The sequence below is a fragment of the Trichechus manatus genome, unplaced genomic scaffold (assembly GCF_000243295.1).
Source record: "Trichechus manatus latirostris isolate Lorelei unplaced genomic scaffold, TriManLat1.0 scaffold00120, whole genome shotgun sequence".
NCBI classification, from domain to species: domain Eukaryota; kingdom Metazoa; phylum Chordata; class Mammalia; order Sirenia; family Trichechidae; genus Trichechus; species Trichechus manatus.
In genome coordinates this window covers 6004164-6031859 of record NW_004444056.1, presented here as the reverse complement: position 1 = coordinate 6031859, position 27696 = coordinate 6004164, and the positions used below count along the sequence as shown (strand labels likewise).

The 27696-nt window shown below is 45.0% G+C and overlaps 1 protein-coding gene across 1 annotated transcript in view; it reads left to right on the top strand.

The window, feature by feature from the left end:
* SHC3 (SHC adaptor protein 3) overlaps window positions 1-26673 on the top strand; it is a 255705-nt gene extending 229032 nt beyond the window's left edge. The window contains exons 8-12 of the mRNA XM_004384231.1: window positions 3494-3644; window positions 4633-4720; window positions 6530-6724; window positions 10200-10495; window positions 26545-26673. Coding sequence (XP_004384288.1) covers window positions 3494-3644; window positions 4633-4720; window positions 6530-6724; window positions 10200-10495; window positions 26545-26673 — 859 coding nt within the window. The remainder of the gene's footprint in view (window positions 1-3493; window positions 3645-4632; window positions 4721-6529; window positions 6725-10199; window positions 10496-26544) is intronic.
* The last annotated feature ends 1023 nt before the right edge of the window (window positions 26674-27696 follow it).

Sequence of the window (27696 nt, the reverse complement as noted above, 5' to 3'; positions counted from 1 at the left end):
GGATTCAGCTCAGGTGCCCAGGTAGATAGCCACCAAGTGTGTGGTGTAGGCTCTCACTTACAGTCCTAGACAGGCATGGGCGATTGGTGTAGGCACAAGCATCTGGCTGCAGCAGGACACACTCTGAGCAAGGCAAGGGGCTGTTGCCTGCCTCGAGTGTCCAGGAGGAAGACATGTCCCTGTTCCCTAGAACATGTAGGTGGGTGGGTTTTGCAGCCAGACTATGAGCACCTAATGCTGTTTACTGTAAGGACTGGGGGGTACCTCTTATTCTTGGGCCCCTATTGTAGGTGGCTAGGTGGCGTAGGTGGAGCCACCAGTCCTCAGGCCTCTGATGTGGGTAGGTGAAGACCCTGTTTAATGGGCAGAGCAGTGTCAAACATCAAGAACCTGCCACTTCACAGCTGAAACAGTTGAAGTTAGAGTTCCGATATATACCCTGTTGTACTGCAGTAATGAGGGCCTATGCTGTTGAGATGGGCCTACACAAGTCTATGCAGGGGAAAAGGCACTCAAAGTCCATGGATCCCTTATGCCTATGCCTAGGCAAGGGAGCTGTGCCTACCCTGGGTTCCTGGCTTAGGGGAGCTGGCAGTTTATTTTTTCACCTGTTTGTTAATTTGTTCACTCTCCAAGGCCAGGAGAATGGCTCAGGACGTGTGACAGATCATACTTCTGGCCCAGGGTACTTGGCAATTGCTGAAGCCAGTCTGGGATCCAGTGCAGAGCAGGGAGCAGGGAGGTAAGTGGGAGAGAGGTTTGTCCCTAAGGGGGATGTTTTTGATCTGTGCAGTAAGCAGTACACAAGTACTTATCTTTTACTGATGAGGGGTGCTTCTCACTGGTTCTGCATGGCCGAGTAGACTCTCAGCGGCTGGTTCTCTCCCGGTGCGGAATTTGCATCCCAAGCACCGATGCTTGCCTGCCTCACTGCTTACCCCTGAGCTGATCAGGCCTGAAGGGCTCAGGCTCTTGCTGGGTCAGGTCTGGCAACTCCTCACTGCTTCCGAACCATCTCTCCCTCCCTCTGCCACTCTGTCCAGTTCCTCAACTCTGCCTTTGATATTCAGGGCTCCCTGATTGCCATATATAATCAAATCACTTGTTTTTTGGGTGTTTGTTGTAAGAGAGTCCACCAGAAGCGTCTGACTACTCCACCATCTTGTCCCCGCCCCCTCCAGAGTTTATTCTTGATGTTGTTTGTTTTAGTGACTTTTCTGAACTTGTTTTGTAAAGTCTTTGTCTTTGTCATATGTGGTCACTGACATCTCTAATTGGTTAGCTTAGTGGTCAGCTAATTACAGAGATTTCCTTACGTTCCCAGGACCAATGAGTCTCCCAGTCTTTGCTGAGGGGTTCTGTATGTGTGCTTTTGCAAGGCTTTAAGGTCATTCATAGGTGAAAGCTTAGGATCTTCTCAGGTCTTTCCTAAACAGGCACATAATCCTATGCAGGTACATAGCCCTACACATGTGTATGGCCTTCTAGATTCCTAGAAATATGTCAGAGTGTATCAAAGTCCCCATGGACATCTCATTCCCCATCTTTTCCTTTTAAGCCTTTTGATTAGCCTACTATTTTCCCCAACTGTTGTCCACCACCTCAGGCTACCATGATGCTAAAAAATAGCCTCTAATTATTTTCAACAAATGCTTCCGGGTAAAAGACATTTTTCCGTGGGCAAACTGTGAATCAAGTCAAATAAAGACAACTTTAGGAGTGGGGTTTTCCAGGGAACCACCAGACAGATCAAATAATGACAGTTCTCTGAGAATGGCGTTTGAAGGAATAAATGATGACAGTTCTCTGGGAATGGAGATTTGAAGGAATAGGACAATATTCTACCCTCTCCTGAGGCTCCAGGCTGCTGGTTTTCATTATGATGGTGGACTGTTGGTTTTCAAGGCCACCATGGAGATGGAAATGTTGTTGTTGTTGTTAGTTGTTGTCGAGTTGGTTCCAACTCATAGTGACCCTATGTACAACAGAATGAAACACTGCCTTATCCTGCACCATCCTCACAGTTGTTGCTATGTTTGAGCCCATTGTTGCAGCCACTGTGTCAATCCGTCTCGTTGAGGATCTTCCTCTTTTTCACTGACCCTCTACTTTACCAAGTATGGTGTCCTTCTCCAGGGACTGATCCCTCCTGATAACATGTCCAAAGTATTTGAGATGTAGTCTCTCCATCCTTGCTTCCAAGGAGCATTCTGGTTGTACTTCTTCCAAGACAGATTTATTCGTGGTTTTGGCAGTCCGTGGTATATTCGATATTCTTTACCAACACTATAATTCAAAGGCATCAGTTCTTCTCCAATCTTCCTTATTCACTGTCTAGCTTTCACGTGCATATGAGACTATTGAAAACACCATGGCTTAGGTCAGGTGCACCTTAGTCTTCAAGGTGACGTCTTTGCTTTTCAACACTTTAAAGAGGTCTTTTGCAGTATATTTGCCCAATGCAATGAGTCTTTTGTTTTCTTGACTGCTGCTTCCATGGGTGTTGATTGTGGATCCAAGTAAAAAGAAATCCTTGAGAACTTCAATATTTTCTCAGTTTATCATGATGTTGCTTATTGGTCCAGTTGTGAGGATTTTTGTTTTCTTTATGTTGAGGTGTAATCCATACTGAAGGCTGCGGTCTTTGATCTTTACCAGTAAGTGCTTCAAGTCCTCTTCACTTTCAGCAAGCAATGTTGTGTCATCTGCATAACGCAGGTTGTTAATGAGTATTCCCAATCTTGATGCCCCGTTCTTCTTCATATAGTCCAGCTTCTTGGATTATTTGCTCAGGATACAGATTGAGTAGGTATGGTAAAAGGATACAACACTGACCCACACCTTTCCTGATTTCAAACCACGCAGTATCCCCTTGTTCTGTTGTTTTGAATGACTGCCTCTTGATCTATGTACGGGTTCCTCATGAACACAATTAAGTGTTCTGGAGAGGGGAATAGGGCAAGTTAAAATGCCACAAAACTGTTATTGTTACTGAGATTCAGCTATTTTTCTTGAATAAACAGTCTGTGGTTTGCTGCAAGCCTCTGATTCATTTCTAGAATTCTGTAAAGAGTTGATTCTGGCAATTTTTGCCAGTTTTCTCATTGCTTTTGTGCAGGAGAGAATCTTCAGAGGCCCTTATTCTGCATTTTTGCTGATATAACTAAAACTCTGCTTCTGAGTTGATTTTGTTTTGGGTAAATTTTATGACTGACAAATGTGTGTCTGTGCCATGCATATCCTTATGCATAAATTCTTTCTTTCCAAATTAAAATATACTTACAAAAGAGGTTATTTCCTGTTTCAAATATGACTGGAATTTTAATTCTAAATAAAGCAGGTATATTTAGCCAAACCACTCATCTTTTCTCACATATGCCTAATACCTAGGTAGTTGGGGAGGGGCCAGTGACTAAACTCTTTTTTGGGCAATAGGTGCCATAGATTTGTTGGTCTTGTCAGCTCAAAGCTTTTGAAAATATTCTTTTTACAGAATGCAGAGTCTGGATGAGCCATGGACCGAAGAAGAGGGAGATGACTCTGACCATCCATACTACAATAGCATTCCAAACAAGGTGCCTCCTCCAGGGGGGTTTCATGATGCTCGACAGAAAGTTAGATCCTATGTTCCTGACACAGCCCAGGTAAATCTTGCACCTTTTCTTTTTTTAGCTGTGGCCAGCTACACTTTATTTCCTTCAATTTTATTTCGGGCTGATGTTCTATCTTCTCTTGACAGAAGAACTCATGAACTCTCTCCCATCAGATTTCACAGATAGGAGAGGCTTTTGTTTTAATATGACGAGGCATTAGTCAAATGCGTTGGAACTGTCTTGTGATTCATGAGATAGGAGTCTTAGATCTCCTCCCTACTGTAGGACAAATTCCATCAGACTGTGGTCCTAATGAGGAGAAGAGAGATTTCAAGACTTTTAAGAGGCCTGGTGTGCTTTGGGGCCCTTGAAAAGATAGTGGATGTAGTCCCTTAAAATGGTGAGAATTTTATGAGCTTTTCCATTTTACTCATTTCCTTGATTTTCCCTCCAACTCAAAATTCTAGTAAGACAATTGCCTTTTATGGTTATGATGTATCTATTTTGTTTCAGGGAATTTTTTTTCACACCATCTACCTTATGCGAATGATAAGGATACCAATAAAAGTGTCAAAATAACATTGAAATCAAGGATCTAACAATGAGAGGGAATAGACAGGATTGTTTTGGGTGGACTTAGCCAAGCATGAACAGATTATGGGCATATGTGTTGGATGAGAAGTATATTCTGACACATAGACACTCTCTAATTGAAATTTATTTCAAGATATGTTGAGTGATGCAGCTACATATGGACGAGCTCAATTTATGGCCACACTTAGGAAGGGAATGTAGGGGTAATGAAAACAAGAGGGGGTATGTAGTTTTTATGGTGATGCATACTCTTCCTCATATTCACAGAAACCTGTTTCCCAAATCTTAATGCCAGCTGTGAAGCATGAAGGGAAAATTAGGTGTAATATGGGATGCAATTGGCCCACCGTTAAGGTCCCTGCTACTATATTATGGTTTTCAAAGATGGTGAAATGAGAAGGGGATGATTTTTTCTCTTTGTGTGTGTATTTATATCTGTGTATAGTTTGCAGGAAAAGAGCAAACTTATTACCAGGGAAGACACTTAGGAGACAAGTTTGGCGAAGACTGGCAGCAGCCACCTGTTAGACAAGGTGAGAGGCAAGGTGAAGTGGGTGAGAAGCAAGAATATTTTTAAAAAGTAATGTGCTTATCAGTAGGTAGTTCATTCCTTGTGGAGTGGTAGAGAAACCTATCATAAATATTTACTGTGGTTGGCGCTGCAGATTCCTAGCTAGATCATAGAAATAGCAGCTGTCTAGGGTGGCCACTGGCACAAATTAGACAATGCCTACTGTAAAATCCAGGGCCCAGTGCAGGCCCACAGCACCCTGCGGACATTCTCCTCTGGCATGAGAGATTGCATGTCCAGAGGTGCTGAGAAACTGGCATTCCAAGCACCCTCGACCAATTTCAAATGGGAATAGGAGGGTAACTTTGAAGGGTGTTGATATTATTTATAAGCTCCCCAGCAGGCTTGAGCCCCAGCGGTTCATAGCAGTGACTTGTTTATTGACATGCCCTGTTTTGGCTGCCTTCCTTTCCTTGTCACACTTCCCCACTTCTCTCCACCCAGGGTCTGCTTCAGGAGGAAAATCAAAGCACCTACTCTAGCCTAGGGATTGATATAGCACCAGATATAAAATCGTTTTTGAGATGGGCCCAAAGCTATAGGGGAGAAACCATTCTTAAGGGGAATAAAATGCATCTTATTCCTGCTTTCTTCAATGCCACTGAGGATGGACAGTTAGGTATGTGGGTAGATGCCTATACACCAGCATGTGGCAGAGATGGACACTTGGGTATAAGTCTCTCATAGGCCCCAGTGCTATTAAGGGACACATCCACATCTTATCAAACCTATTAAAATGCACTTACATTCCACATTAAAAATAATTTAGATATAATTGTCTAAGAGCTGACTGGAAGCTAACTGCTAACATAAGTCTCTATTCTCTAGATACACACACACATAAATATATACATCTGCATCTATTCTGTCTCTATATTATACACGTCTGTATATCTACTGTATATCTATATCTATACCTATTCCTACATCTATACCTACGCCTACCCCTATTCTATATCTATCATCTACTTCTATGCGTACACCTACACCAGCCCCTATGCCTAAGCCTACACCTACATTTTCTTTTACCTCTACCTCTATATCTGCATCTAAAGGTGTGCCTCAGCTCATCTTTTCACCAGCTGGGAAGCCCCACTGCGGCAATGTCATGGCCTCAGAGGAGGTGGGGATCTTCCATCACATGCCCACCCAGGGTTCCTGTGTGGAGCTCTGGTCGGCAATGCTGGCTGTGTTTTATAAGGAACACTTCTTAGTTCATTAGGAAGTACCTTTCTACAATGGGGACCACAGCACCCATATTGTGTTGGTAGAGTGGAGTGACTTTATAAAGCATTCACTTGCACTGAAAAAAAAGGAGCAATTAAAACAAAGCTTGTCGTTCTTCTGTCCAATTATTTGACATGGGAGCACTTATAATGGAGATGAGGAGGCCAGGAAGTAGATCACCAGTCCTTCCTTCTGAGTTGCCTTTCTACCACCCGTGTTGCATGCTCCACTCTCACGAGTTTCCCGTTAGAGAGGCCCAGAATCTTTGGTAAGGCTCCTAACCATCATGGATGTCCATCCTGATATTGGCTCACAGATCCCATTTTGACATGAAGGACTGGACACTTTCCGGGGTCCAGAACACGTCAGTGTGTTATGGCAGAATCAGAAGATGAGAACTTAACCACCCAGTATCTCCCTGGAAGAAATTTTTTTTTATTGCTAGATTAAGGAACTTCTCTATTAAATGTTTGGTGGCTTAAATACAGATGCATGAATATCATTCACATCATAAGAAGAGAAAGGGGTCATTTTCTTGTTGCAGGGTCTTTGGACATCTACAGCATGCCAGAAGGAAAGTCACTCGAGGCCCCTACAGGAGAAGCACCCACCTACGTCAATACCCAGCACATCCCACAGCAGGCCGGGCTGGCCCTGGCAGGGGCTGCACTGAACTTGGACATGGGAGCGGCCAGCAGCAGTGGAGAGAACAGCCCACGGAAAGACTTGTTTGACATGAGTGAGTTTCCATTTGCCTCAAGTTTCCTTCTCTTTTGAGGTTGTTTTATGCATTGCCTTTTATTTGAAATCTGTGCAATTACTGAATTTCCTGCTAGTAGGGTTTGGATTAATGGAGATGATTAGCTGTGCTTTTTGGGGTTATGATGGTGGACATTTAGGGTTTTGAACTTGTCCTGTCTCTGCTTTGGGATTAAATGCCAACCTTTTCTGCGGTCCAGAGGCACAGCAGTTTCCCCTCTCTTTTTGGAACTAATTTTTCTCTTGAAGATCTGCAAATGTATGAAGACAGACAATATATATAATTAAATATATTCATGTATTTGTTTGTTTAGATATTAATTGGCTATTGTGTGCCAGGAGTCGCTGGGTGGTACAAATGGTTAACTCACTCGGCTGCTAACCAAAAGGTTGAAGGTTCGAGTCCACCCAGAGGTGCCTTGGAAGAAAAGCCTAGTGATCTACTTCCAAAAAATTAGCCATCAAAATCCCTACGTAACACTGTTCTCTGACACACGTAGAATCGCCATGGGTTGGAATTGATTCAACAGTAATTGGTTTTGTTTCATTACGTGCCAAATACTGTTTTAGTTGCTAAGGATGCAAAGATGAACTGGCATAGCCCCCGTCTTCAAGGAACTCTCAGCCTATGAAGCAAGACCAAACTATAAACAAGAAATAAATTACAATACACTTTCTCTTGCATGCATCCACACACTCTCTTTCTCATTCTTTCTCTTAGTCTCTCCTCCTCTCACCCAACACTCCCCAAATAGTTATCGAGTACCTACCACGTGCCAGATACTATTCTACTTACTAGGGATGCACAGGAAAACAAAACAGACCAAGTCTCTACTACAGGGAGCTTAAAGAAACAACTGAATATGTACTACCAGGTAATGATAAGTGCTGGGATGGAACATAAGGCAGGATGAGGGGAGCCACTACAAGCTGTCTTTGATGGCAATATAGGGTGATGATTGCCCTGGAGTTTTCATTTGGAATACAGATTAGTAAAATCGTTTATGAACTGATTAATAAAAGTGGAAATTGTCATTAAAGAATTTTGAAAGAGCTTCCCAAACACACAAAAATTCATACTTTACATTCTAAAATTACTTTTTCAAATCACTTTTGAATTTTACAAGCTGAAGACGGAGGGAGAGGAGACCAACATTAGTAAGTTTATTTAATTTTCAAAACAGTCTTACAGGTGGATGATATTATTATTATTACCCTTATTTTACAGGGAAAGAAGCAGAGAATCCTAGATGTTAAGTAACTTTATTTACTGCTTGAGAAAGGCAGAGCTGGATGGCTGAGTCCATACTTGCTGGATCAACACTTCATATTCATAGTGTTTTGTGTGTGTGAGGACAAGGCTACTGTTTAACTTAGTCAATTTACCAGTGACTCCTGGCCTCAGAGCTTGAGCAAAGAGACTGGACTGGGGCTTTAGTTGGGAAAAAACAGGGACCACAGCCCTTTTTCCATCAGTTGATTTCCACTACTCCTGCTTCCAAAACTAGAGAAAGTGAGACAGAAGGTAGAAAGGGCCTAGCAGAAGCTGGTGTGTAGTGAAAAGTATGGAAATAGAAGTAAAGCCAGCATTCTGTCTTATTTATCTTGAACCTCTAGAACTAAATAATGATGGTCAAGATGGTGAGATGGTGTTTATGGTGCTATTGGTGCTGATGGTGCTGGTGGTGATGGAGTACTGGTGTTGATGGTGGTACTGATGATGGTGATGATGATGGTGATGATGTTGGTGATGGTAATTCTGGTGCTGATGGTGCTGGTGGTGATGGTGGTACTGGTGTTGATGGTGGTGATGATGATTGTGATGGTAATGGTGGTGCTAGTGGTGCTGATGGTGATGGTGGTACTGATGTTGATGGTGGTACTGATGGTGGTGATGATGATGGTGATGTGTAATGGTGGTGCTAGTGGTGCTGATGGTGATGGTGCTGATGATGTTAATGGTGGTACTGTTGGTGCTCATGATGGTGGTGATGGTAATGCTGGTGCTGATGGTGGTACTGGTATTGATGGTGGTGCTGATGGTGGTGATGGTGATGGTAATGGTGGTGGTGATGGTTGTGATGATGATGATGATGATAGTGATGATAAAGGTGAATGTGGGAATGAGGGTAGTAATAGGGGTGCTGATGGTAACTGTGGTTTCTTATGGAACTGATGATGGAGGTAAGGGTGGTGCCGATCATGCTGAAGTTGGTGGTGGTGATGGTGCAAAAACAGTATAATACAAATTTTCAGCTACTCAGGATAATCTGGAAAAAAGAAAAAAAGAGAACAATCCTCAAACAGAATTTTAGCCAATAGTGTTAACCTCTTCCTCTCCCCAAATCTATAAATGGTTTAACAAGTATCAAAATGACCTACTTTTGGTTTCATTATTCACCTTACTTATGCCCATTCTCTACTAACATTTAACAAACTTGTCTTATTTTACAGCATTTATTGAGTATTTATAGAATACAAATTATATCCCAGGAACAGTGTTGGGGTCTGGGGTATAATAGTGACCAGGACATAACCATTTCTGCTCTCGTGTGGCTTGCATTGTACTGGATGGTCAGTGTGGTCTTCAGTAATCATCATAATACCTCACACTTGCATAGCACTGTGTATCCTTTTTCAGAGTACTTTTGTACATATTACTTTATTAGAAAAGCTAACAATGAGATTTATCTAAACAGGCCTGGCTCCTTCTTGGGCTGCTGGTATTTGTTTCTGTGAGAGTGGATCTTCCCACATTCACTGATATGCTGCAGCGAGTAGGGTGTTCTGAAGGGGATGAAGCCAGGTTTGATCTCAGACACTAGAACAGGAGTCTTTTCCCACAGGGACACAAGCAAAGGTCAAGGGAAGGTAGAGCTCCTAGTCTGGGGCAAGTCACATAAAAAACACTCAACAAATGCCAGCTTTCTTCTCTTTTCACAATTTGTCTGATGCAAAGATTTTGAAATAAGAATTTGGTGGTTTGCACTTAGATTTTGAATTAAATCAAAACCTTTCAGCATATCTTTTCCATTGTGTATTTCCTCTGAGTATTTGCAGGTTTTTATTCCAAAGGGGAAGAGATATTTTAAGAGGTGGTCAAATGTTCCAGAGAAAGTAGACAGCATGTAATATGCATGGCCTCTTGGATTAGGCAGTGGGCAAAAGTGAAGTCATTCTAACCAGCTAGACAATGAGTGTGCTTGAATACTCGGCACAACATACAAATCCCAGCTGTCTTGGAAAACCAGACTCATTGGAGTCATCCCCAAATTTTGGCTGTGCTTTTAAACACTTGCTAGGATGAGTCTTGTTACATTAACAGCCAGTTATTTTTATCAAGTTTTTTTTTTTTTTGTAGAAGTTGCCTTTGTATTTCCATCTCTGACATTGTACTTTTTACCAATTGCTCTTCTTGGGATTGATTTGTTGCTGGAAATTGTTGTTGTTGACAGAACCTTTTGAAGATGCTCTCAAGAACCAGACCATAGGACCAATGTTGAGCAAGGCAGCCTCAGTAGAATGCATCAGCCCCATCTCCCCCAGAGCCCCGGATGCCAAGATGGTGGAAGAACTAAAGGAAGAGCCATGGTACCAAGGAGAGATGAGCAGGAAGGAGGCAGAGGGGCTGCTGAAGAAGGATGGAGACTTCCTGGTCAGGAAAAGCACCACGAACTCGGGTTCCTTTGTCCTCACCGGCATGCACAACGGCCAGGCCAAGCACCTGCTGCTGATGGACCCTGAAGGCACGGTGAGTGTGGTGGGGGCTGGATGTCAGGCAGACGGCCTCCTTTAAGTAAGCTTACACCCACTTTTTATGTCTCCCCTTGGCCATTGCCCTTGGTGACCACAGTTCTGCCTTCTATATCTAAATGTGCCTGCTGAAGGTTCTCTTTAACACCCTGGAACCCAGAGACAGAAAGACTTATGCTCTCAGACTAAAGGGGCAATAGGGATAAGGGAAAGGTCCCCCTGTGAGTTGTTAAACTTGGAAAATGATTATGGCCCTGGCTGAAAGCTGGATTTTCATGCCCTTTAAAGTAAATAAATACAAAAGCTGAGAATGTTTTTCTTCCAAATGCATTCATAGTGGAAAGAGAAGTGCAGGCTCCTGGGCTTTTGATATGTATCTCTAGAAGTTGAATTAATGAAGTTTTCATTCGCAGATGGTAAAATGTGATGGAGCAGGAAACAAATCCCCTGTCAGTTAGCCTCTTGTTTTCCTATTCAGAGAAGTGGTAAAGTGCCTAGTGATGTTGAGGTTGGCTATTTATGGCAATATAGTCATGTCCAAATAATTCTATGGGTTTGACTGAAATTTCCATCTTCCAGTCAAGAGATGTATTTGACTTGACATTGGTACAGTCCAAGAGTTACTACATTTAATAAACGCAACTGAAGTAACCTAACCGTTGATCAAATTCCAGGATTATTATTTAAACCCTTTATCCAGTGAAAATAAAGAAGCAAGATAGAGTTACTTAAATGGTAGTTAAAAACATTGCATTTTCTTATTGATAGGTAGGGATGAAGCCATAGTCTTCAACTGGACTTGAACACAATTTAACTCTGTGTGTGTGTGTGTGTGTGTGTGTGTGTGTGTGTGTGTGTGTGTGTGTTTGGTGACGAGATTGAGCAGGACAGGGAGTGTTACCTGAGGTAGTTTGTTACCTCAGGTGCCTAGGCTGTGTTGCCTGCACACCTCAGCTCTTGGAACTCTCTAAACACCCATCACTGCACAGGTCTTCTTGCCTTTTCCAGCTTTTCCAGGCAACCACTTTCCTGTGAATGTAATGCACATCCTTCCAACCTACTTTTTTTAGTTTAGTTTTTTTTTTTTAACATATATGTACAAATGCAGAAATACATATTTTGTGTTTGTGAGTTTTAGAAATTTGCAAACACAGCATAGTTCCATAAATCTCATTTGGCTTTTCCCTTTTTTCACTTGGTACATGTTTTTGAGATCTATTAAGTTACTTTCTGTGTATTGAACCATTACTTTGTGGAAGGCCTGGAATTCCATCTTGTACACAGTTCACGTATCTCTAGTGAAGGACACTAAAACCACTACAAACCCTCCTGCATATTTTCTGCATACCTGAGAAACACACTGAGTACTCAGGAGTGGAGTTTTTGCATTTTTTTGAATTTTGAACTAGAACCCAACAATTTTTAAATTTCCATTTAGTAAGCCAATTCCTCTGTCATGATTTACCAAATAATTAATCTTTTCTCTGACACTGTGAAGTTTCTTCTATTACATACTAAATTTTCTTGTGTCATGGGTCTGTTTCTGGACTCTTGCTCTATCCTGTTCTTTTGCTATGACTGTTTATTCCTCACACAAGTAACATACTGTTTTAATTACCATGTCTTTGAAATTGTCTTACTATCTGGAGATGTGAGTCCTTCCTCTTCATTCTCCTTCTCTAAACTAATTTAGAAATTAATTAAGTTAAACTAATTAATTTCTAAATTAATCAAACTTAATTAATTTCTAAACTTTTCTAAAGCTACTCTCAGACCTTTATTCTTCTATAAATTATAGAGTGAGTTTGTCAAGTTACAAAAATACATGCTGAGATTTTGATTGGACTTGCAATGAATTTTTAGATTAATTTGGGGGAGAAGTGACATTTAAAACATTAAATCACTACATTCATGAACATGGCATAAATCTCTCTTCTTTTAGTTTTGAAGGTCTTTGATGGAGTTCAAAAATTTTTCTCCAGAAAGGTTTTCTGTTTTCTTTGTTAGGTAATTTCATACAATTTTCCAACAGTGTCTAGATTTGGTCCCTGTTGTAAGTGGTATGTTGCTTTTGGTTACTTTTTTCTCAACAAGTATTGCTGTGAGGAGAGGAATATAGTGTGATGTTTATACCCAGAAACTTTGTTACCAGGAAGCTTTCCGAACAGTGGATTTCAGTAGTTTTACTGGAACAGTGATCATGCCCTTGCAAATAGAGACAGTGTTGCCTTCTAACCCCTGTTCTTGCCCCACTGTGTTGACTTGTTGTTAGCTGCTGCCAAGTTGGCCCCAACTCATGGGATCCCATGCATGAAAGGATCGGACTGTTGTGATCCATCTTCATTGGCTAATTTTTGAAAGTTGATCACCAGGCTTTTCTTCTTAGTCCATCTTAGTTTGGAAGCTCCACTGAAGTCTGTTAAGCGTCATAGCAACACACAAGCCTCCACTAACTGACAGGTGGTGGCTGTGCATGAGGTGCATTGACTGGTAATCAAGCCCAGCCCACGTCTCCAGCATGGAGGGTGAGAATTCTACCATTAAATCAGGACTGCCCCACAACACCATGCTGACTAGAATCACCTTCGTGTTCTGATCAGGAGAGGTTGCCCTTGCCTGGTTCCCAACTTGAAAGGGAATATTTTTGAGGCTTTTTTCAATTAAGAATGGTGTTTGTGGTAGGTTTTTGGTAGATGGTTTACCAGTCCAAAGGACTTCATTCATTCATTCAACAAATATGTAGCGAATGTCTAGTAAATGTAGGCATTTGTTGCTCACGATCACTAGCCCTTAGAGAACTGCAAATTAAATGTAGGCATTTGTATTTAGATACCTGGGATACATCAGTGAACCAGTTTAAAAAGAAAATCTTTGATCTCATGAAACTTATACATACTAATTACCTAATTATTTTGATCACATGCCAGTATTAAACTTTATCAGATGCTTTTCCAGTATCTTTTGAGAAAATGTAATTCTGACCTTAAATCCATTAAGATGGAGAATTACATGGATAGTTTTCTGATCTTGTCTTCCTGGTAGAAGTCCTACTTGATCTTGACATATTTTTTGTTTAATACATTGTTGGACTTGGTACCTAATATTTTATTTAGGAGGGAAGTTTTTTAGTGTCCGTCGTAGTGAAATAGGCCTTAGCTGTCTTAGCTGCCTTTGCTTGCACTGCCCTCTTGTGGTTTGGATATGAAGATTATACGGTTCTACTCCCCTCTTAGAATCAGCTAGGCTAACTCTGTATGTCACCTTGTCCCAGAAGCCTTCCCCATTTTATCTTGAATAGAAAATCCCCAGACACCCTTATTTCTTTACCTTGGTTTATTTTTACTTTACAGCACTTGTCACAAATGTGAATTCCTACATTTGTTAAGTTGTTTATGATTTAGCTCCTTCCACTAGGCTATAGTCTACAAAACCAAAAACCAAACCTGTTGCCATCGAGCCGATCCCGACTCATCGAGTCGATCCTGTAGTGACCCTATTGGACAGAGTAGAACTTCCCCATAGGGTTTCCAAGGAGCGCCTGGTGGATTTGAACTGCCAACCTTTTGGCCAGCAGTCATAGCCCTTAACCACTACACCACTGGGGTTTCCATAGTCTATAAGAGGGTGGCAATTTTGTTCATTGCTGTATCCTCAGCACTTAGAATAGTGCCTGGCACATAGTAGGTGTTCAGTTCAACAAATACCAGATGAATGAATGCATAGCTCAACTCCAGGCTTTTCCAGGTTAGGAAACGAGAGTCCAAGAAGGTGAAGTGGGTTGTTAAAGGTCACATGCTATTGGCAGATGGGGAGCCACAAACAAGGTTTTCTAAATGGAATTAGTCCAAAGTTCTTTCCATTGGAATCTGCTGGCTAATAGTTCGGTTGTTGTTACCCGGAAAAAAAAAAATAGGAGAAAAAGTATCTACACAATTCTCTGAGAATATATCTTGGTTGAAAATTTTAGGTAATTAAAAAAATGAAAAGTTAAATTTAGCTAAATATGACATCTTGATATTTTTGTTCACTTAGTCCTTATAGACCAAAGAATAATAATAAAAAATATGCACTGATAATAATATATTTATTATACATTCAAGAAGAAATATCAAGATAACGTAGACCATCAGGAGGAAATGAAATTGTGCTAATGTGGTTACAGAGTCCCTGAGCGGTATAGTTAATGTGCTTGGCTGATAACCAAAAGGTTGTTGATTCAAGTCCACCCAGAGGTGCCTCAGAATAAAGGCCTGGTGATCAACTTCTGAAAAGTTAGCCACTGAAAACCCTGTGGCGTGCAGTTCTACTCTGACACACGTGGGATTGAATGTGTTGGAATCGACTCCATGGCAACTGGTTAAATGCAGCTATGTCAACTATGCTTATGCAAGCAAGCCAGAAGCCAAAGCTGTGCTGCCCATACAATTTCCATTTTGGGGAAGAAATGTGTAGTACTGTTGAGAAAATTTGTAAGTCAACATACTAATAACTGTTCTTCTGCGGGACTTTTGGCTGGATCTGATTATCTAGTTTAATTGATTCTATTGAGGACATCTTTAGCCAAAAAAGAAGCTAGAAATGAAAGACTTAGTCAAAATGTAATGTTGCTTCCTTATTGTGAATGCACCAGAACAAACTATGAACACGTTCTTTTCCATATTCATTCATCTGACTTTGTGGTAACTGATTGGTCCCAGACTGTAAAGGGGAGCACTTAGCAGAACAGATTACTCAGAGAAACAAGGATATGAAACAGTTCTGAGTCTAAATTTACTTGAGAATATACCACCTGTGTGCCTTCCCATTGAGTGCTCAGGGTGAGGGGCCCTGAGATCACTGAGAGTGGCTGGCAGGCTTCAGGGCCTTGTTGCTGGGTGCTGGAAGCACCAACCCTGACACAACAGTAGGAAATAGGCTGGGTCTGTAGGAGCAGCCTCAGGGATGGAGTCTCAACCATACATGTTTATTTTTCCTTTACAACATCTTCAGATTCATTTAGTCAACTTTCTTGTGTCTATAAGTATTCCCTGATCATTTGCTGTGGATTCATCTGTTTGGCCTTGAAGGACCAGCAAAGTGAGGTGGGCCCTGGACTTATACTTGAATAAGCTGCTGCCATTCGAGGGGCTGGCCTGGGGCTCTGGCTCCCTGGCCAAAGAGCCCAGTTCCCGTGGGCTTGGTTAACATAGTCTCAGGTTATAGCATATTTGAGAGCACCCACTGGGGCTTTTGCATTCATAAAATACAAAACAACATCCCTCAACACATCCACCTTTACTAGCTTTTTATTCTATTCAGACAATAATTAAGAAAACAAAACGCCCCCTAACCCCACCACTTAATAAAGCCCTGTAATTTTTTAAGTTCCCTTTTGTATCAGTCATATAGGGTGTGCTGCATAACAAATGAAATGTGAATTCTCAGTAGTTTAACCAGCAAAACTTCACTTCCCACACATGCCAAGTCCTGTGTGTGTCAGGAGACTCTTCAGGCCTCTCTGGTCTATGGGTGACTCAGCGATATAGGCATTTCCATCTTGTTTGTAGGAAATGTACACCCGAGTAATCAGAGGTGATGGGGCATCAACACATGGGTTCTGAGACAATTGTTAAAGGAGAAGAGAGTTGTGGAGGATGTAACTAGTCTCAACTGCCTCACAGGGGAAGGGACACATGTCACTCCCCCTCATGGACCAGTAGTCCCAACAGAACTGCAAGGGAGGCTGAGAAAGGTGAGGAAGCACATGGAGTATTTGCACAAGAGCCAGGGTACAACCTTGAGTATACCCCACCTGAATTTAGAGAGCATCTCAAGAACAGATCTGATGCATTGAACACTAATAACCAAAGAGTTGTGGGATGACATCAAGGACATCATACATGAAGAAAGCAAAAGGTCTTTAAAAAGACAGGAAAGATAGGAACGACCAAAATGGATGCCAGAAGAGACACTGAAACTTGCTCTTGAATGTAGAGCAGCTAAAGCGAATGGAAGAAATGATGAAGTAAAAGAGCTGAACAGAAGATTTCAAAGGGCAGCTTGAGAAAACAAAGTAAAGTATTATGATGAAATGTGCAAAGACCTGGAGTTAGAAAACAAAAGGGAAGAACATGCTCTGCATTTCTCAAGCTGAAAGAACTGAAGAAAAATTCAAACCTAGAGTTGCAATATCGAAGGATTCTATAGGCAAAATATTGAACGACCCAGGAAGCATCAAAAGAAGATGGAGGGAATACACAGTCACTGTACCAAAAAGAATTGATCGACATTTGACTTTTTCAGGAGGTAGCATACAATCAAGAACTGATGGTATTGAAGAAAGAAGTCCAAGCTGCACTGAAGACATTGGCGAAAAACAAGGGTTCAGGAATTGATGGAATACCAAATGAGATGTTTCAACAAACAGATGCACGTTTGGAAGTGCTCACTCTGCCTATGACAAGAAATTGGGGAGACAGCTACCTGGCCAACTGGAAGAGATCCGTATTTGTATGAATTCCAAAGAAAGGTGATCCAACAGAATGTGGAAATTATCAAACACTATCATTAATATCACCTGCAAATAAAATTTTGCTGAAGATAATTAAAAAACAGTTGCAGCAATACATCAACATGGAACTGCCAGAAATTCAAGCAGGATTCAGAAGAGGACGTGGAACCAGGGATATCATTGTCGATGTCAGATGGATCCTAGCAGAAAGCAGAGAATACCAGAAAGATGTTTACCTGTGTTTTATTGACTATGCAAATGCATTCAACTGTGTGGATCATAAGAAATTATGGATAGGTTTGTGAAGAATGGGAATTCCAGAACACTTAATTGTGCTCACGAGGAACCTGTGCATAGAACAAGAGGCAGTTGAATTGAACAAGAGGAGACCGAGTGGTTTAAAATCAAGAAAGGTATGCGTCAGGGTTGTATCCTTCCACCATACCTGTTCAATCTGTATGCTGAGCAAATAATCCGAGAAGCTGGACTATATGAAGAAGAATGGGCAATCAGGATTGGAGGAAGACTCATTAACAACCTGCGATATGCAGATGACACAACCTTGCTTGCTGAAAGTGAAGAGGACTTGAAGCACTTGCTGATGAAGATCAAAGACCACAGCCTTCTGTATTGATTACCCCTCAGTATAAAGAAAACAAAAATCCTAACAATTGGACCAATAAGCAACATCATGATAAATGGAGAAAAGATTGAAGTTGTCAAGAATTTCATTCTACTTGGATCCATAATCAACACCCATGGAAGCGGCTGTCAAGAAGTCAAAAGATGCATTGCATTGGGCAAATCTGCTGCAAAAGACCTCGTTAAAGTGTTGAAAAGCAAAGATGTCACTTTGAGGACCAGGGTGTGCCTGACTAAGGTGTGGCTTGCCATGGTATTTTTAGTCACCTCATATGCATGTGAAAGCTGAACAATGAATGAGGAAGACTGAAGAAGAATTGATGCTTTTGAGTTATGGTGTTGGCAAAGAATATTGAATATACCATGGACTACCAGAAGAAAGAGCAAATCTGTCTTGGAAGAAGTACAGACAGAATGCTCCATGGAAGCGAGGATGACGAGACTTTGTCTCACGTACTTTGGACATGTTATCAGGAGGGACCAGTCCCTGGAGAAGGACATCATGCTTGGTAGAGAGTCAGCAAAAAAGAGGAAGACCCTCAATGAGATGGATTGGCACAGTGGCTGCAACAATTATCTCCAGCGTAGCAGCCAATTGTGAGGATATCTTAGAGCAGTCCTTCGTTCTCTTGTACATAGGGTAGCTTTGAGTCAGAACTGATTTGTCGGACCCTAGCCTAACAAAGTATTTAGTTCTAAAGTCTTTCTTGTCCTCTGATTGTTTAATTTTCATGCATCTAGTTCCTCAAATTGTCTATCTTCTGGGGTCAAGTGCTTTGTTTGCTCAGCATGATCTTCTTCATGGTGCAGGTGTTCTCAGGAGGCCTGGCCCCCTTCACTGCCTGTGGTATTTAAGAACAGGAGCTGAGTTAATTTTCCTTGGGGTGGCCTCCTCCATGTCATATGGGAGATCTCCTCCCTCTAGTCTGTCCCCTGCATCACAAGGAAGGCTGACCGAGACTATGCGTGACTGTGGAGTAGGTGGGGATATCGGTGAGTGTTGTCTCACAGGTTAGACTTTAGGTGAGAGGGGGAGGTGCTTGGACTTTTAGGATGGCTGCCTCCCAAGAGTACTTTACTTGGGGTTACCATCCCCTCCTGTGGCCTTAAATCTCCCCAGACAGCTTGTTTAATTTCTTTGTAGAAAAGTTTTCTCACTTCTTCCCTGGAGGTAAAATGCTAATTTGGCTCTACGGAGGCACAGGGGAAGGAGGGGTGCCATTGGGAGTCAGGGGCTCCAGCCCTCAGGAGACGTCTTCCAAGCAGCCTAACTGCTCTCCACCCCCTCTCCCTCCACTGTTGGGCAGATCACTCCTAAGCTGCAGCTTCTTTCCCGGCATTCTAGGCTGTCCCTCTTCACTGCTCTCTTTTCTCTCTCAACAGGCTTCCATCTTTTCTGTTAGCCAACAGTGTGTCGAGGTAACATATTCTCTGGCGATTCCCCTCCTTCTCTTTGTTTCTCAAATGTATTCCTTTGCTGTTGTTTTCCTGGGATGGGGGAAGGTGGGATAGGACAATGCCCATCCTCATCTAACATTTTAAATCAGAATTCTTTTACCGATGCTTATGCTTTTCCTACCAAAACAGAATTGTTTCCTGGCATAAACAACAGCTGTTCACCCATCTTTGATTATTTTCTGTCAAAGAGTTTAAAATTTAGCAAAATTAAAGAAATAAAAACACACAGGTGAATTCCAGCATCTCCCTACTGATTCATTTGTAAGGAGCCTTCCCTCCTTTTCTCTGTAAGGACACAGATGGCCAGGGTTAGTGAGTCCTGTCCCAGGGGGCTGGGAGCTTGTGAGGCCACAGCTCTCCTGCTCTTCTCTAAAGCTCTGACTGGTAACCCTTTCTGATGGCTTTCTTTCTGGCTACCAGTGATGGCTCTCCGCTTTTTTCCCCTTTCTATTGTCAGAAACTCTTGGACAAACTGGAAATGATTGGAGGCTTCTCATACCTTGGGTCTGGGAAGGGAGAGAGGTGGGGAGAGGCTGAGCTAAGGTGCCCAGTGAGCCCAGCAGTCTCCTTCCTTATCCTCATCAGTCCCCACAAGGCAGGCTGGAGCCGTGAGGTCAGGGAAACTGCTGACTAGAAGAGGGAGGGAGAAAGCAATCCAGGACCCTGGGTGAGAGTTCAAGATCGGGCTCTGGGGATCAATCAGAAGGGAAGCTGGATTATTTGGGCAGAAAATGAGTGCTCCTGTGGGGTGAAGGGGGTGATGAGAGGGATGTAAGCAACAGTGTACAAGAGCCCAAGGGTGATTCTTGGTGGAGCAGCCTGGGGGGCAGGTGTGGGTCAAGGGTTGAGGCCGAGTCATCAGGTCAGAAGGACCTGGACCACACCTTAATTTCAAACCAGGGTGCTGTATGGGCAGTGTGGCTGGGGTTGATCTCATCCTGCCTGGGTTAGGTTGGAGTCAGGCATGAGCCTTTGGGTGGAGGTCTCCCAGCACATCCCTCAAATCCCACTGGAGTTGAGGAAGTAGACAAAGGGTTGCCACTCTGAGAGAGCAGTGGGTTCCTTTGGGAGCAGACTTTCAATCAGGAGACGGGACCATTCCAGTGTGACCCTGTAACACACCCCATACGATGACTTTGTCACTGACTGAGAGTACTCGTTAACACAAACCTTTACACAGGATTTCCAGCTGCCTACAGGGCAACTCCACTGGAACGTTTCTAGGCAGCTCACACCTGCCATATGTAAAACAAGATGAGCCTCCCCTTGCTCTTTGCCCCGCTGCTCATCCTGGGTTCCGTCCCTCAGTGCCTGATACCACAGTCCCCAATCACCACACCTCAGTCACCTGATCACCTCCCTTCTCAGTCTCTCACACTCAGATATCGACCAAAGTCTCCTAAATATCCCTGAAAGACACCCTTTCTCCCCCACCTCCCAGACTGTCAATGCCAACCCAATCCCCTGTCCTGGACTGCGCCCCCCACCCCGCCACCTACTGCCAGCAGAAGCTCTTGTAATGGCACTCCTCTGCTTAAGGTCTTTCGGTGACACCCATTGCCTATAGGGTGAGTTTAACTCCTCAGCATGGTAAAAATAACTCGAATGGCTAACATTTACTAGGGGCCATGCCCTGTGCTGTGGCTGCATGGTGGTTTAGTGGTTGAATTCTTGCCTTCCATGTGGGAGACCTGGGTCCGATTCTCGGCCACTGCATTTTCATCCGTCAATGGAGGCTTACATGTTGCTGTGATGCTGAACAGGTTTCAGGGGGAGCTTCCAGACTAAGACAGACTAGGAAGGAAGGCCTGGGAATCTACTTCTGAAAAATCAGCCAACGAAAACCCTATGGATCACAATGGTCTGATTGCAACCGATCATGAGGACGGAGCAGGGCTGGGCAGAATTTTGTTCTGTTGTGCATGGGGTCGCCGTGACTGTGCGTGGGGGCACTGGGCAGCAGCTTACAGCAACAACGACAACATGCCTTGTACTAAATGCTTCGCGTGTGTTGGTCATTTAGTTTTCACGATTTTATGCAGTAGGATGATGGAGGCAGCCATTCTACAGGTGGGAAATGGAAGCTCAGAGAGGACAAGAAATTTACCCCAGGGGTGCCACTGAGAAGAGGCATGGCTGGACCGAGCTCTGAGCCGCCTTCTGGGCTCCTGCACTACATTGGACTGCTTCCACCAGGGGTCCTGGGCAGAACTCCATGATATGGACCAAGGTTCACCTGAAATGCCTGCGTCCTGCCCGGGACATGCTGGTGCACTGGGGTGGTGATGGGTCCCAGGGTGACAGGCTTGGGGGCATCAGCTCTTTTATCTATCAGTGGACCACTGGGGTGGGTGGGCTTTGTTTCTGTTTGGATAGTGGAGGGGGTGTGGTCTGGATGAGCTGGGAAGGTAGTGTTACGTTCTGGGGAATAACACAAATCAGATCCACCGGATGAACTGGGAAGGCAGTGTTACGTTCCAGGAAACACAGATCCACAGAGCTTCGAGCTCGGCTGTTCTAGCCCAGAGGTTCTCAGAGGGGGTCCCTCGACCAGCAGTCTCAACATCACCTGAAACTTGTGATGAATGCAGTTTCTCGGCCCTGCTCTGGGACCCTCTAAGGAAGGTCAAGGTGCTTGACCCAGGCTATGCAGGGTCCTGTGCTGAAACCTGGCTGTGGAAGCAGCTCTAGCAAGACTGTGCCAACCCTTGCAGGGTAGGGATAGGGAAGAATTCCCTGCTGAGCAGAACACACGAAGGCTTCAGCCGAGGGTGCTGATGATCTGCTAGTTTCCATCCTTGTCACTGAGACGTCACATCATTCAATACAGAGAATATACAGAAGTTACAGTGCCAAGTCGATCGTCACCTTCCAGCCTTGGGCAAGTCATTTGGCACAGTCATCTACCTATGAACTGGGGTCTTGGGTGGAAAGCAGGGTCTCCCAGCCGGATCCTTTGAAGCCCCGTCAGGGAAAGGCAGGGCTCCTCAGGGGTGCTGCTGGCCTGATTCCTTCCACCCCAGCAGCTCCTTGTTCCTCCATTATCCATTCTGGGCAACCACATAGGTTTTTGCTTGACGGAGTTGTTCCATGGCTAGGAAAAAAAATATTTTAAGAAAGCAACACCCAATAATGTTGAAGGAACCTTCCTGCTCTCACATATCTCTGAACGGTGCCCTCTGGGCACAGCGCCTGCTATTCTTCTGTCGGCCACAAGAGGGCGATGAGAGAACACCGTTTCCCCCTGGTGGTCGGGAGCTCACTGTTCCCGCCCAAAGCCGTGAGCATCCTGCCTGCCCTCCTGCCCCAGAGGCACAGTGCTGCCCTGGAGAGTTGACTGCTGTCGACTGCTCACTTCACTCTTTTCCTTCCTTCTCGTCGTCAGATTTGCTTGTGTTTGTGGGTTTGAGGAAGGTATCAGGTTAGAGTTTTGTTCTGTCTTCCCGGTCAGTGTCCTGAGGTCAGGCCCTCCCTGTGTGAGTGGCCTGGGCATTGCCTTTGGAAGCTGACAGCCTCTGCTGGGGCGGGCTCTTTCGGGGACCCTATGAGTTGGATGGTCCCAGCCTATTCCCTTTAGCAGCTGAGTCGGGACTTCGTTGTGGTTTCTTTAGTAGCGATGCATCCAGTGGGGTTTTGGAGGCTGGACGAAGAGGAGCACCCCTTCCCAAGTAGGCTGGGCCCACAGGCCAGGCAGAGCAGAAGCCTGGCTTGGGAGCCCTGGGCTTTGGGGTCTAACAGGCGCTCGAGTTGTTTTCCTGGGATGAGAGTTACATTTGGAGAGACTACTAAACCACTATCCTATCCAGCTGCATAAAAACGGTTGTCGCGGAGTGGATTCCGACTCATGGCTACCCCACGTGTGTCGGAGTAGAACTGTGCCCCAGAGAGTTTTCTAGGGCTGTGATGTCTCAGAAGTAGATCACCAGGACTTTCTTCTGAGGCACCTCTGGGTGGACTCAAACTGCCAACTTTCTGTTAGCATGCAAGCGTCTTAACTGTTTGTACCACTTGGGGATTCCTAAAGAACAAGTAAAGCAACCAGTTGTCATTGAGTCAACCCTGACTTATGGCAACCCCATGTGTGTCAGAGTAGAACTGTGCTCCATAGGGCTTTCAATGGCCGATTTTTCAGAAGTAGATCAGCAGGCGTTTCTTCTGAGGTGGCGCTGTGTGGACTTGAGCCTCCAACCTTTTGGTTAGCAGCTGAGCGTGTTAACCATTTGCACCGCCAAGGGCTCCTAAAAATCTGTTTTTTAAAAGATGGAATTGGCTGTGATAGCTGACATTAACAATTGGTGTTGTATTTTCCATAAAGTTAGGAAAAAAGACATGATAAGCCCGGTACTGCTGGTGTTAGAGTTCCCAAGGCCTGGTCCAGCCAGCTCCTATTTCCCGTGAGGAAGCTGAGGCTCACAGTGGAGAAGTGAACTGTGTAAAGTCAAGCAAAGCCAAGCCCGCAGCTCAGGTCTCCTCTGGCCTCCTTGATCACTGCCCTCGCTCCACCACGCTCACCCTGAGATGTCCTCATCACTCTCCCATGCCCTGGAAGAGCTTGAGGCTTCTGTCCACTTCATTCTGCCACCACTCAGGCTCTGGTGATGACCATCCGGGTAAAGAGCCACTACGGCCGAATTCAGGATGTGCCGATGCTCTGGGCAGCTCCTGGGGGGCATGGCTTCACCCAGTGTCCATGCCCGTGTGGTCACTGTTGATGGCTGAAACGGTGAGATCCGGGCGGGCAATGAGAGCTCAGCGGCATCACTCAGTCCCACCTGTGGCCTCGGCCCAAACCTGCACAATCTCCTCATGAAAACCCAAACCCTGCATCTCCTCCCCATCAATTCCCTCCTAGAAGGCATTTCAGTGACTCTTTTGGGGGTGCTACCCCACCCTCATACCTTCCAGACGCCTGCCATTCTCTTCCTGTGAGGGCTTCTGGTGAGGGTGATTTGTCCATCTCATTGGACAGGCAGGGATACTCTTGTGCCCCTAGATACCGGCACCCAGAAAGCTGCCTGCTGCTCTGTCCCCCCTGGATCTGGACAGTATCCTAGGCAGAGAAGGTGCCCTTGCCTTCCCCAGTCAGCCAGGCCATGAGCATGGGACATGCCGGGTAGGAGGGGGAAACGTGAAGTCACACCTGTAGTCCCTGCAGACCACCAGAGCCCCCCATTCCCCAGATGGGACAGAGGCTACCTGCTGCCCAGGCTGTGCCCCACCTCCCATCTCCCGTCTCTCCACCACCCAGCCCTTGAAGACATCTCAGTTAATAGACAAGAAGGCATCTACCCACATCTGCCTGACTCCCAAAAGATTTGAGGAGGTCTAAAAACAAAATACAGTACAATAAGGGAAGACACACACACACACACACACACACACACACACACACTCACTAAGATAAATATTCAAGGAACCCAGGATGGGGAACCAGAAGAGCAGGGAACTCACCGTGTGAAGGGTTCTACGGCAGGAGTCATAAGGCATCTTTGTGGCTTTGCTCTTGGCTGGTGTGCATTGCCAATGCTGGTGGTGGTCCTGCTGGCCACACACCCTGGGAGCTATGCATGCACACTTCTACCCAGCCTAGGGAAGAGATGTGTTTTAATTAAGCTGCTGTGGGATGTTGGTAAATCTCTACCTATTATGGGTTGAATTTTGTCCCTCAAAAAGATCCGTTCAAGTCCTGACTCCTGGTACCCGTGAACGTGACCTTGTTTGTAAGTAGGATCTTTGCAGATGTAATGAGTTCACATGAGGTCATGTGGGAGTAGGGTGAGCCCTAATCCAATACGACTAGCAGCCTTATAAAAAGAGAATAGGCACAGAGACACAGAACGGAGAAGGCCATGTGAAGACAGAGGCAGAAACTGGAGCGATGTGGCCATAAGCCAAGGAATGGCTGAGGATACCAGAAGCTGGAAAAGGCAAGGAAGAATCTTCCCCTAGAGCCTTCAGAGAGAGCATGGCCTTGGTTTCAGATTTCCAGCCTCCAGAACTGTGAGAGAACAGCCTTCTGTTGTGATAAGTTACCCACTTGATGGTACTACACGACCTTAAAATGGTAAGAAGTCATAAACAAGAATGGTTTACAAAAATCAAACCAAAAATAATTTCTCTACAACGTACAACACCAGAGGGTTCGCAGTGGCCTTGCTTGAAGAGTGGAGATGTTGCTTTCTCTTCTTTGTAAAGCCTCATCCCATTCTCTCCACCTCCCTCTCCCGCCAGCTCCTGTCCCTAAAACTCCAAACCTTGCCCCACTGAGCGTTCTCATTTTGAGCATTTAGTCTCTTCTTCTGAAGCCTGCCTTGAGCAAAGGCCATGTTGATATTAGAAAAATATGAAGAGGTAAATGAGAGCCTGCTGCAGGAGGAAACACAGCCACCCAGAGGGGCTCAGCTGGTGGGACCAGCTGAATGGATAAGGGGTTTCTTTGGATACAATGCTGCCCTTCTACGTTCAATAATCATAACAGCTTCAATAACCATGACAGCTTATTCCTCACAGGTCCTGGCCGCACACAGAGTTCACAAGGGTGCAGATGAAGGAAGGAGGGAATCAGAGAGAGAGCAAATGGACCTGGGCTCAGCCTTTAATAGGGTTTGAGGGTGGAGTACACTTTATTCCGTGGACTCAGGAACTATTGGCTAATTTAAAGCAAGCGGCGGGAAATTGGGGCCTGGGGGTGCGAGTTAGCAGGGAGGATAGGGTAGGAGCTGTGGCACGTGGGTGAGATGAGCAGCACATGTGGGTGTGAGGGGGTGCTGTGCAAAGGCCTAGAAGAGAGGGAGCAGAACGCGGCAGCCCCCAGCAGTGCAGGAGGCTGGACAGAGGTTTCTGGGGTGGTAGCTGGGCAGGGAGGAAGAAAAGCCTAGCGATCTACTTCTGAAAATTAGCCAATGAAAACCCTATGGCCCTATGGACCACAGCCATCTAGCTACACCTCACGACGACGGTGCAGGACTGGGCAGCGTTCAGTTGTGTTGTGCAGGGGGTCATTGGCGGCTCAGCTCCACGGCAGCCAGCAACACCAGCGGCAGGGCAGGGAGGAGGGGACTGGGAAGGCTAGCAGGTGAGTGGGAGGAAGCTCCCGAGCCCCACCGGGTGCCTGAAGGTGTGGGCATGTCTCTCGGCCCTGCTCCTGGTTTGGGACGCGGTAGGAGGGACTCAGGCAGCTCCCAAAGCAGGTGCCTGTGACATCGCAGGGCTGGGTCCCAGAGGGACGGACAGATGAATGGACCGATTTGACCATCCATACTCAGCTGCCAGGGGTCTTCGCAGCTGCCATGTTTAAGTGTGGGGAGCTGCAGGGCACCAGGGAATGCCCCTACCTGGACCCTGGGCCTTGAGGGCCGACTCAGAGGGTCTGGCTGCCTCCATATGCGGGAGGGGGCAAGGCGTGATCTCCTTATTCTGCTTGCGGGACTCTCAACCTGCCCTGGCTTCCTTCACAGATCCGCACCAAGGACAGGGTCTTTGACAGCATTGGCCACCTCATCAACCACCACCTGGAGAACGGCGTGCCCATTGTCTCTGCTGGGAGTGAGCTCTGCCTCCAGCAGCCCGTGGAAAGGAAGCAGTGACTGGTCCAGCCTCACTCGGCTCTGCGCTTGGCTCCACGGCACCTCACGAGGTGACACACTCACGCCTTTTGGGCATATCCGTCTCGGGGCCGTGGAAACAGGGCAGTGCCTGGAGGCTTGGGGTCTTATTCAAAACCCCAAAGGGAAGGCTTCCTTACAGGGCAAGTTTAATAAACCTTTTCCAAGTTCTCTTATGCATATTAAAGGTGTACATACCTATACATCCTGTACAAATTATTCCTCTATATTTATATTTTTTAAGACTCAGAAAGATAAGATTAATGTTCTGTGCTGTATGTTTTTAATGAAAAAACAGTAAGTTTGACTGTCATTATCCTGACAAAAATTTAATTCAACTGACCCATGCCATTGGGGAATTCCCTTAGGAAAATGTTACCTGTGGCTTTTCCCCATAAGCACAGTATGAAGCGAACAGAAGGCAATCAGTGGTTACGATGAACCCATTGCCCTTGAGTAAATTCCGATTCATAGCATCCCTGCAGGGGTTAGATCATAAAAATTGAATTGAAATAGAGTAAGTCAAGATGCTGCCCCAAAAGGTCCAGCTCTGCATATAAACCTCTGTGAAACACCGCTGTGTTTTCTGGATGGGAGCTTAGACTCCTCCTTGAGCCTCCTTGATGGCTGCCCCACTGCAGGCCCTGGGTTTTCTATCCTGGGCGACCCACACAGCTTTTGAAACAGCGGGCATCACTCTAGCTCCTTGCAGTTGGGCTGAGAACTGGAACGCAGTCACACTTCCCCACATGTCGGAACTTGTTGTCAAGGGCTTCTTGGGGAGATTTGTTTTACTGCCAATCTGGCACAAAATAAGCCTCTTTGATCAAGGCCTTGATTAACAAACACTTCTCTGTTCTTATCCGTATAATGACAAAACGAGTGTCTGCAGAGGGATAGCTGGGGCAAATTCTTGGCTTATACTTCCTTCTGGCCAACTGGTTAATGACAAGCTGCTTGAGGTAACCAGTTGCTGTCATGTCAACTCTGACTCATGGCGACCCC